Raw genomic sequence first — 19,666 nt, forward strand, 5'->3', positions numbered from 1 at the left:
GATCTCCGGAGGAGATTGAAATATATTGGGAAGGAATGTATTTTCATGTGTTTTAATTCCATCAACACCCTGACCTCAAAACCGGCATTAAAAAGGATTACTTGATATATATATACGAGCTAGCTGCGTTTTTTGTTTTGTTTTGATATTTTTCTTATTCATGGATTTATAAAGCGACACGCGACAAATTTAGGGAGTTCATGTAAACGTGAAACCAGTTGAAGCTCGTATACTTATCTTATTTTGTGTGGAAAACCGGTATATTTGCGAGGTTTATGCGGTTACGAGGCATTAACACGTTTATATGAATACCCATATTACTTTCATAGGCACAAAAATGCATGCAGCTTTTAAAGTTTCCTTTTTCCTCCTGGGCCAGTCATACATACATACGTGAGCTGGTATGCAGAGATTTGCTGTACATGACCACTACGTATACTTGTGCTCCACTTACCGTTTATAATTCTGGTCAGCTTATTGCGGCGCGTTGACGATGGACTTAAGAGGCTTTCACGTCGACTATTACCCGCGCTGCTACCACTGCTGCATAGATCGCCACCGGTACCGTAATTGATATTCAATTGGGTTGTTTGCGATGTGGCGCTGCAGTTTGAGAACAGGCTGCTGGCCGATGGACGTTTGCTGAAGGGCACGACGGAGGGACGTGGTATGTCGAGTGAGGGTCGCGGTGAGTCGCTCCACACAATCTCGGCAAAGGAATCAATGCTGGCGGAACGTTGTAATGCGCTGCTGTCCTTTCGTCTGTAAAGAAAGTCGAAGATAAAAGATTGTGGAATGAATAAACTAGAAAATAACTAAGCACCTACTAAGAAAAATGAAATACTTTTGATTATTGAAAGATATGCGAAGGGAGTGCAATATAATAGGATTACTACGAAAGCGCCAATGCGTGCATCTATTGTCAATGTAGATTACAGGGATATTGAGTTGCTTTATACATACATACATACATTAGGGAGGGGCAATTTGTTTGGATCGAATTTTTCCGACTATGCGCTTATAGCACAGTACTTAAATTGTGTACAGAAACATGCTATAAGGTGTTTTTTGCATAAGGAATCCATTTATGCACTTATATTCTTCAGAAAACTTCCACCAGAGGGAACATTTATGCACTTATATTCTTCAGAAAACTTCCACCAGAGGGAACAACCGTGAACATTTTCACATTTTCTTCGAAAATAATTTTTTTTAGACCTATGGGTTCTTCGGAAAATCTGCTTAGAATTACACGTAGGATCCTCCTAGGCTATACGCGCATAGTCGAAAAAGAAATGTCCCGCCCTAATGAGCATTCACGATCTTATAATGGGTTTTTATAAAGATAGCTTCCAAGAAGAAAGAAATTATAAATAAGTATTCGTTTTTAATTTAATAGAAAGTAACCAGAATATCGTCTTCAAAGCTAGGTTTGACAAGTTCGTTTCGTTATGTTAGGGGTTTTCCTTTGGTCTCACTATCCTTTCCACGTATTGAATCATATCGGCAGGTTTTGAATTCGTTACGCAATCAGATTGTAATTCGTTCCAGGAGTATTTAGTTTTAAATATACATATGTAAGTACATAAATGTTTTTAATCCTACCTAAACTAAAATGAGGAATGCCTAACGCTGATGGATAGGCGAACATAAGAAGTTAAGTTACATGGTTTTCTGTGTTCTCTATGGATACGAACTATTCAAATAAAAAAAGGAACCGTCCAGCGCCTCGTCCTGGCCTGCAGGCTGTATCGGAGACACAGCCGCTACATTTAAACGTAAAATACGCGTCGCATTGTTAAGAGCACATCCAAGTCAAAAACGAAAGCACACACTAAGAAAATATTATCGATAACAAAAGCGATAATAATATCGATAGCAAAAACTTTACCAAATCGATAAAAACATCGATAACAAAAGCGATAAAAATATCGATAACAAAATCGATTAAAATATCGATAACAAAACCGATAATAATATCGATAGCAAAATCCTTAAAAATATCGATAACAAAATCGATAAAAATATCGATAACAAAATCTATAAAGAAATCGACTAAAAAATCGATTACAAAATCGATTAAAATATCGATAATAAAATCGATAAAAATATCGACATAGTATCGATAAGTTCCGAAAATATCGATAGCAAAATCAATAACAATATCGATAAAAAATATCGATAACAAACGAGAATTCCGAACATTTTTAAAATCCCGAAATAGTCTCCAGATTGAGCCTCTGTCTATATCCTTTTCTCTATAATTACCTTTATTTTAATCTTTCTTCCCTATCTTTATCTTTACGTTTATCGGTATCCTCATCCTCATAATTTGTACGCGATAATATTTCTATTGCTCCAAAGAAAATGAAAGTTCGACCCTCAAATCGTAAGATGCTAGAGCACTTTAAAAGCCCAAAATTGACCCCAAAATAAACCAATGTTTACCGTTGTTTCTACGACAGAAACCGAATTGGTTACTTACAAAACTGAATCTGTCCATAGGCTTGGAATGATGTCATTAGTTCTCGTGCAATAAGCATTTTCGTAAAGCTCTAAAAATTACAACTACAACATTTGAGCATACCCTCCATATCGAAACGTAAGACGTATTCTACGTCAAAAAAACTAGGTTATTGGAGTAAGTCGCAATAGATAGAGCTTACACAGCCTATTACACATGCAAAAGAATATTCAGTAGGAACTGCGGACTAAAGCCAAAGCTTGTCCTCAGGATGTACACGGATGTCATGCGACCAATACTAAATTGCGGGGCGTTAGTTTGGTGGCCAGAACTAGAAAAACTATACAACGTCAAGAAATTAGGCAGTATACAAAGTGCAGCTTGTGCAGGTGCTACAGGAGCAATTAAGCCGTGTCCATCTGATGTGAGCCTGCATCAACGCCAATAGAACTCCACATCCGCGAAACTGCTGCGTCCTCGGCAGTATCAAATAGTCAAGCTGCTGCACGCGGCTCGGTCATAGTGGTATTCTTGGCAAGCTTATCGAATCAGGGAAACAATCAGATTATATACCTCCTACGACAGACTTCAATAAAATCTTTCAGGTGAAGTTTCCTTCTAGACGGGATTGGAGCGGGGGCAGGATAGTCAAAGAGAATTCCACTGAAATTTACACGGCGCACGGTGGTCCAATGTGCAAAGCTAGGGTAATTTAATTAAATTTGTTGTTTGTAATTTTTCAATAAAATAATAATTTCTCGAAATTTAGGCGGTATATTGGCCTAACTGTGGGTCGAAATACATAACCATAGGTAGGTCCGGTCAAAAGCACATCACATTAATTTTTTTTGTGCCGGTATATTAGACACAAATTTATCAAAGCATCAGTATCGGTTACTTACTGAGGGGGGCGAGGATGTCCGACTACCGAATTTTGCTAGCATCTTCCAAGCGGAAGTACAGGGAATTGAAAGGGCCTGTAAAGAATTAGAAAGGAGCAGCGTGGGAGTGCGAAGGTGGCACTTCTGGCACTTGCCTCACCGGTAACAAAGTCCAAAAGCGTCAGTGATTGCAAATGTGCTTTAAGCTCGACGGCCGAGTTAATATACATCTCTTGATGAATCCGAAACAGAGACAATAAACTTTCCAGCCAGACTTATCAGAAGGGTACTGAATTTGCAATTCGTACGTATGGCTCATGCACGTCGGATCAACTTTCAAACCTGCAAAACTTCGAGGAACATATGGTCCCACTATGACAAACCAAACACAGAAGAACTTCTAAAGAGGTCCAGGAAAGATATAGTCAAGTTAACAGCCAAGATAACGGGACATTCGCCTTCGATCCTACACTATCTTTGCGAGTGTCCAGCACTGGCACGAATAAGGCATGACACACTCGGGAATTTTTCCATCCAAAATCTTAGGGAGATCTGCAAATGCACCTTTACTAAATGGTTGTAATGGTGCTATAAGGGCTAATTGGGTCTGGACATGGGCACAGGTGACGCGTCTACCAACCAACAAAGTCGCAATTAATAAATTTTTGTAATGAACTTAGTTTTAGTTAATAACTTAAAATAAATAATTCTGTCACAGTCTTAGATAATACAGACACATAATACGGTGCCACAAAAAAAAATACGAGGTTGTATGTAGGGCCGAAGAAGTGTAGAGTAAGGAATTCATCTATATTTACCAAAAATTTATATATACTATGCAACGGCTCTTTAGCAAAAAATTGGTTTTTCATAAAATTTTGGGAAAATGGGCGTGCATTGCCCACTTATACCATACATCGACAGCTGAGGAGAAGATCGACTTATCTAGGCAGCCGGTTCGAAAACGTCCTAGCTCAGAAAATTTCTTAAAGAGCGCCCCCTTCAGAGTTTGGTTGAAGAAGGCCCTATCTCAGAATTCGATTGAAGAATTCGGTTCAAAAACGCCCCCTCATCTGCCGCCTCAAAAAGGTCCCATATCACCATATCGATGGCTGAGTGGAAGATCGCCCTATCTCGACAGCCAGTTCGAAAACGCCATATCTCAGAAAATTTTTCAACAACGCCCTATTTCAGAATTTTATTGAAAAGCACCCTATCTCAGAATTTGAACGAGATTGAAGAACGCCCTATCTCAGCTGCCGGTTCAAAAACGCCCTGTCTCAGCACATTTTCAATGTATTTTCGTTTGAGATAGGACGATCTTCAACCAAATTCTGAGATAGGGTGTTTTTCAATGAAATTCTGAAATAGGGCGTTCTTCAATCAAATTCTGAAGTAGGGCGTTCTTGAAAAGTTTTCTGAGATAGAGCGTTTTCACACTGGCTGACGAGATAGGTCGATCTTCTACTCAGTCGTCAATATGTGTATATTAAAAACTGCTTCACCGATCTCACACATGTGTACATATATGAAAATAGTGGGAGTTGCCATGCCTTTTTTCCTAAAATTTTATGAAAAACCAATATTTTGCTAAACAGCCATTGTATATATCAATTTTAAGTAAATATTTATGAATTCCTTTTAAAAACACGATGGTTCTTCAAATCAGATGGAAGATAGTCGAGCTGTTAATAGATAAGTGCATCAAGTACGAAAATAACGATTTTTCTTATATAAAAAGTGTAGGATTCAGGAACTATATGAAACCTATTTACATGTTTTACTCGACCCTACCTACAACCTACACTTTGTTTTGTTTCGGGTGTATTTCGTGATATTTTTTTTTCGTACAATTATTGATCTATTGATATATTGATACTACATAGACATTGAAGTAATGAATCGTACCTCTTTAGATGAATATAATACTTATTAGTTTGTTGTCAAAGAATCTGTACGTATAGTTGAAAAAAGAGTGATCAACATTTTTCCACCAGTTTAACCCACCAGAAATTTCCGCAAAAGTTTTAGGCCAAGATTTACTAAGGGCCTCTGAATTTTCGCGGACTAAGTCGAGAGTGTAAATATAAAAAGTATAATTAAAAATAATAAGGTTTTTCACCAACAAAAAAAAAAATGGAAAATTCAACCCGATGTAGAAAAATATGTGATCTTGACAATCGTTGATTTTGAAATGGCGGCGATTCCACACGCCTATGTTGGTGTTGTCCCTTTGGAATATTTTTGGTACCAAAACGCCTACAAAATCAGTTTTCAAACTACCAAAAATTCTTTCATCATTAAATCGAGATTTCTCTAATTTGCGGGGTTTTTAGCTACACAAATTAGCGGTATAATATTGTTTACAATGTTGGTTAACCATTCATACCAAACTTTACGGTTAAACAAAACAAATTCGGGCCTTAAATAAAAGAATTAGCGTAGAAAACTTTTTTAAAAAATGTGAATACCTTTGATTAGAGGTGGGTAGCTCAACTCAGAGTTGAGTTATTGAGTTGATTCCTATAAGTGAATCGGTAACTCAGACTCCCTGTCCAATAAAAATGTAACTCAGTAACTCAGTTGATGCCGTAGGGCTCACATGAATCAATTGAATCATAGTGGCTCATATTTGTCCATATAAATCTCTCGCTTCGCCACAGTGTTTAGCATGGCAAAGTCTTGCATTTTGTTTTTGCACGAGGCGAATTTATACAAGGTGGTGGCAAGAATACAACAACAACAACCACACGTATTTTGTATTGCGGGTGTTATGTCAAATCTCACAAATTCTTATAATTTCGTTTTTTTTTAGTTTTTCTCGAAATATGTATGTATGTAAGATATATAAAGATGTGCATATCAAATCAATTGCCTTTCCAACCATATCCACATTTTGAAATTCGATACAATAGGTTTCGAAATATAAGCTTTTGAAAATATTGAAAATTCCACCTTTACCCTCCCCCTAGCACCGCCCTATTAATTTGCACACAAAAAAAATTACACCTTTCAAATCAGTAGAAAGGAGCTGACCACGCCCACTTTAAAGTTTTGTTTTATCTCAACGGCCGCTATACCGCATCTATGCCTCAAAACGAGTCTACGATACGAATGAGTGTAACATACAAAGAGTCAAATGAGTTTGTTGAATAAGCTGACTCCTTAAAGTGAGTTGGAGTCATTGAGCCAATTCCTATAAATTTGCTGAGTTACCCACCCTTACCTTTGATCTTTGATATCAAAAATTTTTTATGTTTGAAAAAAAAAACTAATTCAAACATTTTATGAATTTAAATAAGTGTTGTATTGCCTCTCACCAATTTTTTTTCAATGCGATTAGATAAGCAGTGGTTGGTTAAATTTCAACAACCGCTCGATCAAAGCTTTAGTAAGTAAAACATCCAAATATGGGAAAAACTCATGCGTGTGAGCAAATTCAAGCAATATTTCGAGCCTGTAAATGTAAAATAATCCACTAAGTTATAATGCAATTTGGTTGCATTTTCAAAATATTTTTGCCTATCAAAAGCTTCATCAAACCAACCAAAGGAAATTAAAGCTACAAATTTTGGTCCAATTGGACCAAAACGACAAAGCTGTATGTAACATATGCTTAAATAAAACATTAATCAGAATAGCCACACAGAGTACGTTTAATCGGCTGATCAATATATACAAACCAGTTTCATTCTGCAAGAATCGCGCCTGTCAGGTAAACAGTTATCTGATTAAAATACTTCTTCATTTCGAAAGGATAATAGGAACTAAAATTTGTAGTAGATTAAGTCATTGGTTGCCTCACAACGCCAATGAAAATCTAAAATTTCGATGAACGACTGTCGTTCCGACAATCGGAATAGGGGCGACTATTCTATAGGGTATTTTGTTTTTGTAAACTGAGTTAAAAATATATCTAACTAACTCAGTGAGAGGGGATACGTTTGCATGTATTTATTTAAACTAAAAAAAAATTTATTGGACCTAAAAGGCATACGTAGGCACCTTGGCCTATGGTGACTAACTGTTACCACCTACAGAGCCCGCAAAAACCTACGCAAGCAGTGTCTGGAGGATGCATAGGACTAGGCCGAGCATACTTTGAATCAAATTATTACTTAAGTAAGTTTTATTATATGGCAATTGGGAAATTATGTAAAGGAAATCTTTGGTAATGCAGCAGTGCATAGCATGCATTTAGACGTTGGGTATTAGTAGTCGCGCCTAAACAATAACTAGTGCAGTTAGGCGTTTTAAATAAAAATAGCAATCAAGATTGGGATGTTATAGATTCAGTTGAAAAAAAAATTATTTTCTCTATGTTTGTAGATATCTATTTATAAATCAAAATAGTTGTACAAAATCTATTGAAGGCCTGAATAATTCAACTGCCTGTTTAAAATTGTTATTAAATACATTTACAACGCGTAGATATTTTAATTAAAGTAAAAAGTAATAGGAATCCATATATACGTACGTAAGAGTTATTTATAAATTTATTAATTTGTGTTAGAACTTCTGATGGCAGGAAATTAAAATCGAACGAACTATACAACTTCCGCTGCCTACACAAACCCTCGCCACAAAGCACAAACTTAAATTGCCTGGCAAATGGAATTTTCAATATCATTCCACGGGTTATTACGTATTAAAGCAATAATAACACCAACGGATGCAAACTTTGTCATAAAAATACCTGCAATTGTCAAGTCCATAATTATTGCGCGCGTACCCTATAAAAGGGAGATGCAGATCAACAGATCATGCTATAGGCAAAATGCATTAAATCATGGAAATTGCTATCAAAATTTATGCAAGTAAAGTGTCGCCAGCATACTACATTAACGCTTATCCGTTTCCTTTGAGAATTTGAGAACCCATGCATCTGCATGCCTCTGCTGGTGCACAAAGTGAACAGAGGGATGACTACATGAATATATTTTAGTTGCATATAAACCCCCAAATGACACACAACTTTCCCCCACAGCCGCAGACGATGCACGTTATCGAATGTTTATTGTCACTGGGCGAAAATTGTTGAGTGGAGCAGCTTCTTACGAATCCTTTAAGTGCGGTTGTAAGTCTGTGGCATCTGTTGCCAATGCTGTGATAAAATAGTAGGGCAGCAGCCGCATGGCTTCTCTCATTACAGTAACTATAGCAACAACAAACGAATGTGAACAGCAAGGAAATAACAATGAGTGTCATTAACTTTGTTGTTATTGCCGCTGTCAATATTGTTATAGGCTGCTGTTGTCGCTTCCGGTCGTTGTGACTGTGTTCGTGATTGCTGGTAATGATGTTGTCGCCAGCACTTTAACTCACTCACACTAGAATGCATTTGCCATGCCACCATACTTCTTTACAACCGTGAATCGTTTTAAAATACTCTAAAGCCGTGAGTAATAAGGATAAAATGTAATTTTATTATTAATGCTATTAACTTCTACATTAACGCTTGCCAGCCAGACTTCATTACTTCTATAAGCAGACTTTTATGGTGTGATTGTACGCAAGGGGGGCGGAGGGTGTCCTGACCCCCCCGAAATGTTGAAATGTAGGTTTTTAAGGCACTTAAACTTGAAAAGGGCAAAATGAGCTTTAAAAAAGGCATATATTTTTTAATTTTGTTATGTACTTCCTTTATGTACCATGTGAAGGTCCTATTAAGGAATAAAAAAATGCATACAGTGGTCAAAAAGTTATAACCGAACCACTTTTTGCCAAGTTTTAACGTATTATATTTGTTGTTATTGAACTTTTGTTATTTTTTTAAATAAAAATATAGTTAATTCTTTAACAAAACCCGTGGAAATCCATGTTTCCAAATTTGAGCAGTTCACTTGCAAAGGCGCTATGTAAATTTTTTTAGATTTTTAGTGTTTGGTGAGTAACGTACCAGTATTTAAAGTAGTTTCATGTCCACTAACAATACAATGCAAAATCTTTATATTTTCTGAAAAAAATAGCATCAAATGTTTGCTACTATTGCAAAAGTCGCTATAATACTTATTTATACACTTTCAAAAGTCTCCATCTTCTGATGAACTTAGAAAACTGCAACAAAACGTAGTAGTTTCGGTGCCTAGTGGAAAGGCGTCGTAAAAAAGAAGCAGACCAATTTTCATGGAAGAGAGAACGCGAAAAGCTAAAAAAAGATAGCTATTTAAAAGTTACTGTTTCAAAACTTGCTATATTAAATTTTTATATATATAATTTGCAAAAACTACCACACTGTGATATTGTTTTTTAATGTTATTAGGCCCTTGTTTATCCAAATTTTCAGATAATAAAGAGAAATATACAATTTGGATGTTACTTGTTGTTGTATTGTTGTATACGTTTTTTTAATTATGGCTCACTATTATAAAATCACATAACGCTGCTTGCAAGTGGACTACTATTTGTGCAATATTAAAAAAAATTCAACAAACTTTCGTACAAATTTCGAACTTTTAAAAATTCTAAAAAATCAATCGACACTTTTAGCCATTTGAAACGTGTACTTTATTCTAGAATTCAATGGGCTACAAAACTGCATACTCAGAATTTAATTAAACAACTCGAAATTTTAACGAAAATTTTAAATTTTTTTTTTTAAATTGCATACATTTTTAAGGCAGTATCACTCGATTGGTGCATTTGTAAAGATTTGTATATTTTTATATTGGGCTATTGGTAAAAAAAATGGGACAATTTTTTTTTGTAGTCAAAAGATTGGTACAATACAATAAATTAATTTTCGTGATTGGGATAGTGTAAAATATTTTGGGTGTTCAAACAATTTGGATGCGATTTACACCAAATTTTGGCAAATACCCAATCGCGTGACACTGCCTTTAAACTTGTATTTATACGGATGTTGGTAAAGAACGTACTATAAAAAACTAACCGAAATTAATAACAATAAAAATAATATTTTAAAACTTGTCAAAATTTGGTGCGGCTATAATTTTTTCGACTACTGTACATAAGTTGGCCATGATTACTCGGCCGTGCTATCATAGTAGCACAATGCCACTCATATTTGACTTACAAAAAAAATACGGGCAGGGTTTTCATGATTTCAGACCTGTTTTTATGAAAAATTTTATTTTTATCAGTATTTTTCTTTTAATCGAAATATGTTGAGATAAAAGTGAAACAAAAAAAAAATTTGCCAGAACCCCACCCCACAGTGCCACCTAAGTGGGCATAAATCGAAAAATTCGTTATCTGCAATGTGAACTCATTTGGTATTTTTGTATAGACACTTTATCCCCTAAAAAGAATTAAACAGACACTTCCCTAAAAAAATAATTATATGCCGCCAGGAAGCCACTAAGGTCGACAAATTTTATACTAAGAATTTTAATAAAAGCATAGCCAGGCGTAAGCTATTCACAGAAAAAAATATCAAAAATATATTCTTTAAAATAAAATGTTGGTTCGACGTTTCTTGTTTCCATATAGATAGTAGAGAATTACAGGAATTAAAATTTTGGGATAAAATTATTCACAGGGTGTCCCTGCGGTGTTCCAAAAAAACGATTTTTTTTTTTAATTCAAAAAATGCTAAATTTTAATGGAATGAATAAGAAATATATGTAAAAATAGGTTATTTTTATTATTTTATTAGATAGTACAGGCTTTTAGCTTTCAAAAGAAGAAATAAAAACCTGCTAATTTTTTGCACTTTCTGAAGTAGTGAAGCGTTTTTCGCTAATGCATAAAATAATTTTTTACTTTTTTGTCAGTGCCTTGAAATCTGCACGATTCGTTCCATTTTCAAAAATTGAGTGTCAGATTGAAAGCTTAACCTGTGGACAAAAGAAGGTTTATTTTTTTTAAAGAGTTGCCACCTCTTAAAAAATTAGATTGTTAAGAAATTAGATTCAAATTTTTTATAAGTTAAATGATTTATTAAGAGATGAGTACCAATCAAAATGTGTATTAACTACATGTAGAGAGTTGCCACCTGTTTAGAAAATCAAATTCCACTTGAATTAAAGGAATTAGGTTATTGAAATAGATAAATATCACCATAAGGGGGTCAGACGAAAGAGGTTTAAGGAGGTTTTAGCTTAAAAATATTACGAATAGGGTTACCGCCTGTTTGTAAAGTCGAATTTAGTTAAAATAAAATAATAATTACGTCAAACCATAGGATTACGCCATCGTATTTGTTGTTTTAGTACAAATACATTCATTGTCAATCAGTGATTTGTTCTGATTACATTCCTTTTAAATTACTGGACTCTTAAATTAACTCAAGAATGTTTTTACTCTCCACTTACTTCTTGCTAAATATGTCAAACTTTTTCATTTGTCTTATACTCATATTGATATACATATTTCAGTTACCTTATTCCCTTAACTAAAGTGAGTTTGATTTTTTAAACATGCGGCAACCCTTCTACGTGTTATTTAGAGGTAAAGTATTTTCAAACCTCGTTCAATTGATACCCATATTGTAATATCTAATTCATTTAAATTATTAAATAATTTTATTAAAATTTGTAACAGGTGGCAAGCCTTTTCAAAAATGAAAAAAAACTTTATTGCACATCTACAGGCCAAGCCCTGTCATTTCACCCCTCACTTTTGAAAATAGAACGAACTATATGTACATCCCTATGTACAAGCCACAATAACCCAAATTTTCAACTTCAAACTGCATTTACAGTGAAAGTATGAAAGTTATCCAAAAACCAATTGCATTTTTGAATTTGGCGTCCTCAATTTTACTAAGAATTTTCATTTAAATTCGTCCATAATTAAATTTTTGCCCACATTTCATATGGAAGCGAAGCACTATGCGCCCCACCGAAAAAAAATCCTGGCTACGGCCCTGATTCTACGCACCGGGCAAGTAATTGTACACCAGATTGCTTCATATGGGAAGGAGCCAATATCACAAGGAGCATTTTTGGAGGTTAAAGGTGTGTGTAGAATAGGAATATGACAAGTATATTAATTTTTGAACGAAATGAGGTAATTAAAAATGTAAAAGGCTTCTAACTGAGACATTTTGCAGTTTTAATGAATGTGTATTCATCACAATAAGAGTGTAGGGAATGAAGTAAACATAACACTGGATCTTACGGCTGACTGTTCTACGTATTGGAATGACACGGAGTTTTCCTGACCAATACAGATATACCGGAATGTGGCATTAGTCAAATGCAATTCACGCCTTGAATGGTGCCAGTTACGACTATTTTATAGCCAGCATACACCTCGTAGGTGTACCGCGCTCCTTGTTGAAGAGCTTCCCAAGGCACATGGAACTACTACAACTGAACTGCGACTGACTCCAGAGCAAGATCGAAGAGAAAACCCTTTTTTATAGGCCGGCATGTCATACCGATAGCTGCGATCCAAGAAACGATGTTGCTAGGAAACTTAACACTGTTGAGTTGCGCCGCCGACAATGTGCTCCGTAGAGTCTAGTGTTCATCCTACTTCACACTGTGTAATATCGTCTCATCGAAGAATGTCAGGGCATAACGGTCCGGTCAGGCGATGATGAGCTCGTAGTCTGAGAGACTAAGAAAACAAAACATTCTATCCGAACTTCAATGGTTTTGCTTATTTACATAAAATGCCGACTTTTCGACATATGTGTATATTCTTTATATAAGTATTTTATTAATAAATATATTAGATATTGATTAAATTTTTAACTAAAAAATAAAAATAGTTCATTAAGAAATAACCAAGAAATATATTTTGGTGTAAAAATAGCTTTCTAACACATCAGTAGAACTTCGAAATGGTAGTCACGTCAGCTGCAGAGGGATATTTAATGTTTATATACTTCCACCATCTGCTGACGGGCAGGATATTACCTAGACATAGGCGCGCCCCTCAGGGGTGAAAACCGTATGGTGCTAGGCGACTTTAACGAGCACCATGATCTCTGGCACTGAAGCCTGGCAAATTATCTTAGAGGAAGTTACCGAGAACACCTTCGCCACCCTTCCCACACCCACAAACGTACATGCTGGCGGACGCCTGTTCCGCAAGGTTGTCACTGCCACAGCGGCTTGCTTCATTACAGCCGGACGCATAACGGAACTCCGCTCAAGCGGCTGTTCCCGTAAATGAGCGTGACCACCTACGCCAGGCCGTTCCCGGGGATCCCCGCATAAAGGATTCGGCACCTGGTAAAGCAACACAAGCGAAAATATTGGGAGGAGCATTTGAAGACCTGCAATTTCGCTTCTCTTGAGTGTAAGCTCTGGTCAACATTAAGACCCCTGTCCAATACGAGTCGTGACGATATATTGGAAACTTCATCCAATGGGAACGCCTAATCGACCCGACGAAATGCCCGAGCTACTTTAATAGGCAATTTATCCTTCGGTGGAATGGGCTGCACAACCTGCTTAAAGAACAGGGCGCCTCCTGCTCTCACCAGTAGTGAAGTCCAGGTGGCCATCGGGGTGCCGGTGTGCAGGAGTGCTAATACAGTAGCTCAATCGGGCACGGTTGCCACTTGTTATAAAAATAACCAACCAAAATATGAGGAACAAATATCCACTTATCTATTACAAAAAGCAAAACTTATTTAAAAAACAAATTCAACAATTTTATTGGGCTTGAGGGGGGGGGGGGTTATTTTAATGAAAGTTTTGTGGAAAGACAACATATTCTTACATTCTGGTGGCAGTTATAGCTGTTATTTGGAAAATCAAAAATTATTAAAATCAGGGACGTGAACCGGTTTGAACCGGAAACCCGCTTTTTTTCTATTCATTAACTGAACCATTAACCGAACCGAAATTTTCCACAAATGTTTGATCCGAACCGAAAACCGAACCACTTTTCATAAAGGTTTAAAGGTTCGCTTCAACCAATTTTAAATAGATAAATGTACCCACTTTTTTCTTTTTGTTAAACATGGTAATACCTACCTTGTTTATTTACCATGTGACAAAATCAAATGTAAAGGCAACCCATCTCATTTGACAGACACTTGACCTTTAACCTTGCGCGTTATTTTTTATACCCGAGCGCACTTATGTACAAGGGTATAACTTTGTTCACATAACGGTTGTTTCTAACAGCCAAAACGAATCGAGATAGATATAGACAAATGTATACATAAGTAACCAGAATGAATAGAGAAATCTATTAAGCGGTGACTGTCTGTCCGTCCGGCGGTCCGCCTGTGCACACGATAACTCGAGTAAAAATTGAGATATCTTAAAGAAACTTTGTACGTGCACTTCTTTCGGGCGTAGGACGGATGGTGTGGAAAATCGGACAATAATCACGCCTACCTCCCATATAACGGTAATTATTAAAGCTAATTTATTCAAAATTGATGCTTGCAACAATCCTTTACCAAGAAATACGTTTATGATAAAATTTTGGAAAACGGGCGTGGCTCCGCTCACTTATGATCACATATATGTATCTCGGTAACCGTTCTACCAATTTGTACCAAACTCGGTATGGCTATTGTGCTTGCCAAATAAAAGCAAAACGTTCAAAATTATTGAAATCGAACAAAAATTACGGCTTTTCATATAACGGTAAATTTTAGAAATGCTTGAAACTTCAATACTTCGAAATTTAAGGACGCTAATTTCCTCATAATTGGCTTACCATGTAGCGGTAGCTTTCGGAAAGGTGAAAATCATATATTTAATACTTGCGCCGGGTATTTAATGTTAGGCTCAGCCCGAACTTAGACTTTTAGTTGTTTGTTTTTCGAACCGTTGAACCGAACCGAAACCCCGGTTCAAAGACTAAACAAACCGCTTTGACGAACCAATCCAACAATGCAAAAACGATTAGAACCGCTGAACCGAACCGACAAAATTTTTCATCCGGTTCATGTCCTTGATGCGTTCAATCATATATTTACTGTTTATATGCGAATATAAAAATTGTTACAATAAAACTAGTAATTTAAAAAATTCATTTATTTATGGCATTCAGTATGTAATAATCCTTTTTGTAAAGAAAAAATTTGCTAATTTCTAATTAAAAGAAAAACAACCAAACCCGAGAAAAAACTACCAAACAACCAAATTAGAAAGATTAAAGAACAACAACTAAATTTGGTTGGAAACATCCAACAGTGGCAACCGTGGTTTGAGGTTGAAATGTTTTTTGTAATTCCCAGAACTATATTGTCTCCAAAGCCATTGGGAATATGCATACTGATGTAGAAAAACTGGGGTGTGGCGGGAGGAGGATTTCTCACCAAGGTCCACCCTCATCTTTTCGACGGCGAGCTTTCCTTGCATTGTTGAACGCACAGAGGTGGGTGCATATCTTGGCTGCAACAAGATAGTGGTCCGAGTCAATATTTGGCTTTCGGACGTCAAAACGCCGTCTATTACAACATGATCGATTTCATTTCCCATTATTCGATCTGGAGACAGCCATGTAGCCTGATGGATCTTTTTATGGATGAGCCTACTATGATGCGCGGTCTGGCTAAGTCGATCAATCTCAGTCCGTTTTCGGATTTTGATATGGTGTCATGAAACATTGCTCAGAGTTGCCTAATTACCAAAAAACGGTTAGAAGGTCAAATAACAAATGAAACGACTACTATTCCCTGAAGACATAAAGGAGAAAGTTTAGTCTTGTCTGCGAATATTTTACAAATGAACTGCTATGTTTTGCATAGTCACAGGTTGGCAACAAATAGATGGCTAGCTATAAAATTTTAAACCAGTAAATTCTGATGCCTTTATCTTTCACTTCCAATACAATCTGTGTTACTACTTTGGACTGAAGACTTTATGGCCTTATTTATAAAAAATAAGATACCTTTAAAAAAGGCTTGTAATGTGTGAAAACGTTCATTTATAAAGCTCTTTAAACCCATTTTATTTATTTTTCAATAAGACCATTCGGCTTTTAAATACAGCGATAACTTTGTGAAATTTCAGCTTCCGGTTGTAATCCTTTTGGGTAATATTAACAATATAAGTTTGCTGTCAAACCCAATGGCTCATTTGCCAAAGTAAACACAATTGACTTTCGCCCTAAGCGCCTATGAATATGCGGGAATGTTTTGCATCCCTAAGTTGTGATCTTCTGAAAGCGCGTACGTGATGCGAACCATTTAGAAAAAATTTCCATTTATTCAGTCAAATATGTGTACGAGTATAGTACACAATATATGCCAAAGTGGGATAAGGGAATAAACTACTATAAAAAAGTAAAGTTTAATAAAATTTTAAGCACAACTTATTTAGCACTCAAACATCAGTATATTAAAGGTGGCATATGACGCTGAGAGGGATTATACGCATCCTCCCATCTGATTAATTATGTTTCAAATCTACACACACAATATGCTGCTTGTTGGCAGTAGCAAAATAATAAATAGCACAAGAGGCAGCTAAAATGGAAAATCCTTCATTCGCAAAAGTACTTAACCTCTTTCACACTTCACGTTTTCCTTCGCCAATCAGTCGCAGCAGCTTATACGTACGTGAACTACATATGTACATTTGTACATATGTACGTGTACCAAACGGGCGCTCTGTCGCCACAAGTGTTCCCACTTGATTTCTTGCACGACCGGGCACCTCCTCTGCGCGCTCTTATGAATAATGCATGATAATTAAGTAGCGCTCCTAGAATTACGAGCATGTACATATGTATGTCCGTATGCAACTTTGCTTACTTTCATCTCCCCATATAAGAATGTTCAAAGATGATAACTTGGAGCCGGGGGCGGTGTGATTTTTCCGCGTATACTAGCTCTTATGTGGTGCTTTCCAGCACGTTCTTTGTGTGCTCTTGCAAATGTTTACTGACACATACGTAGAATAAATATCCAAAAGAGGATGTTATTAACAGTAGCAAAGATACCAGACTTACGTATTTTTAGTCATTTTATGCATTTTTGATTTCATCTAAAGAAATTTCCACTCTTAAACACCTCACTGCATACATACCAATCCACGTTTTTTCTATTCGAATTCAAGTTCAAGTATACCTTTCCTCCATCAGTGATCCTCCCACTTACATATGTAAATATTTAATTGCAATTGAAAATATATATAATTTGTGCTGTGCGCCTTGATCCTTTCACACAAATGGAAGGTATCTACATTACGTCCCATTCGAAGGGAAAATGGTTTTAATGAGAAGCTATTTTTATGGTAGAAATACAATCGCAGGTTTGCCATTGTCTGCCGAGGGCGACCGCTGTTAGGAAAAATCTTTTACTTTGGATGTTGCTCGAACAAGGGATCGAAGCCTGGACTTACGGAGTGGTAGCGAGCACCTCTTACCACTCGACCACGGCGCCCGCCAGCCTGGATTCTAGCGATTTCAGTAAACTTTTTCTTAAATTTATCGCAGCTTGACAGTTCATTTAAACCACCGCACTATGGTCGGGCGACTACTATTTTCTGACCAAAAGTCCAGGAGCAACCAAATTGATTTGAGACTTGGTTTTGGGGGTTTTTCGGTCGCTAATTTCGAATAAGACGAAAGATTTTTTAAACTCCATTATTTGTACAAATTTGTGTTTAAGTATTTATGTATGTATTTGAAAAAACACTAGCACAACAAGTATAATTTTATTTCATATTACTTATAATTAGGTTAGGTATAAAGTTACAAAAAATAACGAACGTACAAGTTTGAACAAAAAATGCAAAAATGCATTTTTCAATGATGCACTTCCATATCCAAAATATCGTTTAAGCAGGTGTTTTATTCTTTGAGGAGAAAGCTTCCTCCTGTTTAACTCCTCATCACCTGGATATAAATAAGCTGTGGCACGCCATCTCTTTATATCTTTGTATCGCTGTAGCAGCCCAGTAAGAACGACCTAACGCATTCTCCAATATACTTACAAAATTGTCAATAAAAACCAACACATTTGCATATTAGCGATATCCATATGCCATTCTTTACGTTATATAACACGTTATTAATCGCATAATAATATTTGATTGAAAAGAGACAACTACATATAGTATAGTATAATAGCGAATTCCATGTGGAAGAAAGAGAAAACTACTCACACTTGAAACTATTATACGTTAGATTTCTCCAGGAGCCCAATGTAAAATGATGCAAAGTTTTTCAATTTCTCACACAAACTTTTTGTAGTACTAGGCGTATATAATGCATTAGTTAACAGATAGGGTTCTTACTGGGAGAGGTGATTGATTACCGATAAAACAACTACATACATAGTATGACGATGGATGCCATGTCGCGGCTGCAAAGAAATACGCAACATACAAAGCGACCCTGCAGCAAATTGCTCCACGCGCGTTAATTAAGCGACACCGAGAAAAAAAGAGATGTAAACTGGTAGCAGATGTCTATAGTACTCTTGAGATATGTAGGGAATACTTCTCAACGCTATTTAATGGTGACAACGATGACGCGTCTAAGGAAGAAGAACCCATACCAATTTTTAGGCCCGTTGGTTACGTTACTTCAATCGAAGGAGTCGAAAATACTGGCACAGCTGTACAAAGCTTCCGGCAAAGCACTGGTTGGTCATAAATACCAGGTATTAAGCGAGCTTTGATCCCGAATATTGGAATCCAGTCGACAAGTAGGGTGGTGGGGTAGGGTGATCAGAAGAATGAAGCCTATTGTGAACCAAGTGGCGCTTCAGACCTTGAAAATCCACAAATCTGTGGTCACAAGCAATAACCGCCTAAGTCGCCTTAAAAAGGAATTGAGTCATATATGCTATCGTATTCTTCAACCCCTATTCCATGCATACGTGAAATCCCCGTTTCGCTAGCTAGGCTACTTAAACGGTTATATTTTGGTTTTCCCATAAGGCTCACATTACAATCCAAATGTTTAAGATGTTTTTTTTTCTCGAATTCAGGGTTTTCGACTAAGGCGGTTGGTATTATGATCAGATTTTTGCAGTGATTCAAATCCTCGAAAATGCCTTTAGTAAGGAAATCGGCACATCATCTTTTAAAACCACTTTTGACAGCGCATTAGGATACACGTCACTTTTGACAGTAATAGTTTGAAATAGAAAATTACATTATCCACCTAGGATCCCACATTAACCAAAAAACAATGCTAGCCTGGAGACCAAACGAAGAATTTACTCTTGCCAATAGGTTCTAATCTGCGCAATTTCAAATCACCTTCTCGGCGAACAACGCTACACTCTATAAATCTGTTATATTTGCCGTGGACGATGTGAAACGGGCGTCAGAAGGCTTACGAGCTGAACGAGCTTTTAAACAACATGCAAGCTTGAAAAGATCCTTCCACGTGGAACTAATGGGTGGACAACGAAAGAAAGATCAACTACAAACAAAATGGACATAAGGACTTGTCTGCATTTGCGATAAACAACTGCCACACA

General features: G+C 36.5%; 1 protein-coding gene across 1 annotated transcript in view; it reads right to left on the reverse strand.

The window, feature by feature from the left end:
• Positions 1–19,666, reverse strand: part of wake (ankyrin repeat and fibronectin type III domain containing protein wide awake) — a 165,251-nt gene that overhangs the window by 67,243 nt on the left and 78,342 nt on the right. The window contains exon 5 of the mRNA XM_017611267.1: positions 455–762. Coding sequence (XP_017466756.1) covers positions 455–762 — 308 coding nt within the window. The remainder of the gene's footprint in view (positions 1–454; positions 763–19,666) is intronic.

The sequence above is a fragment of the Rhagoletis zephyria genome, unplaced genomic scaffold (genome assembly GCF_001687245.7).
Source record: "Rhagoletis zephyria isolate East Lansing unplaced genomic scaffold, Rhagoletis_zephyria_1.1 Rzeph_scaffold_00385, whole genome shotgun sequence".
Classification (NCBI taxonomy): Eukaryota; Metazoa; Arthropoda; class Insecta; order Diptera; family Tephritidae; genus Rhagoletis; species Rhagoletis zephyria.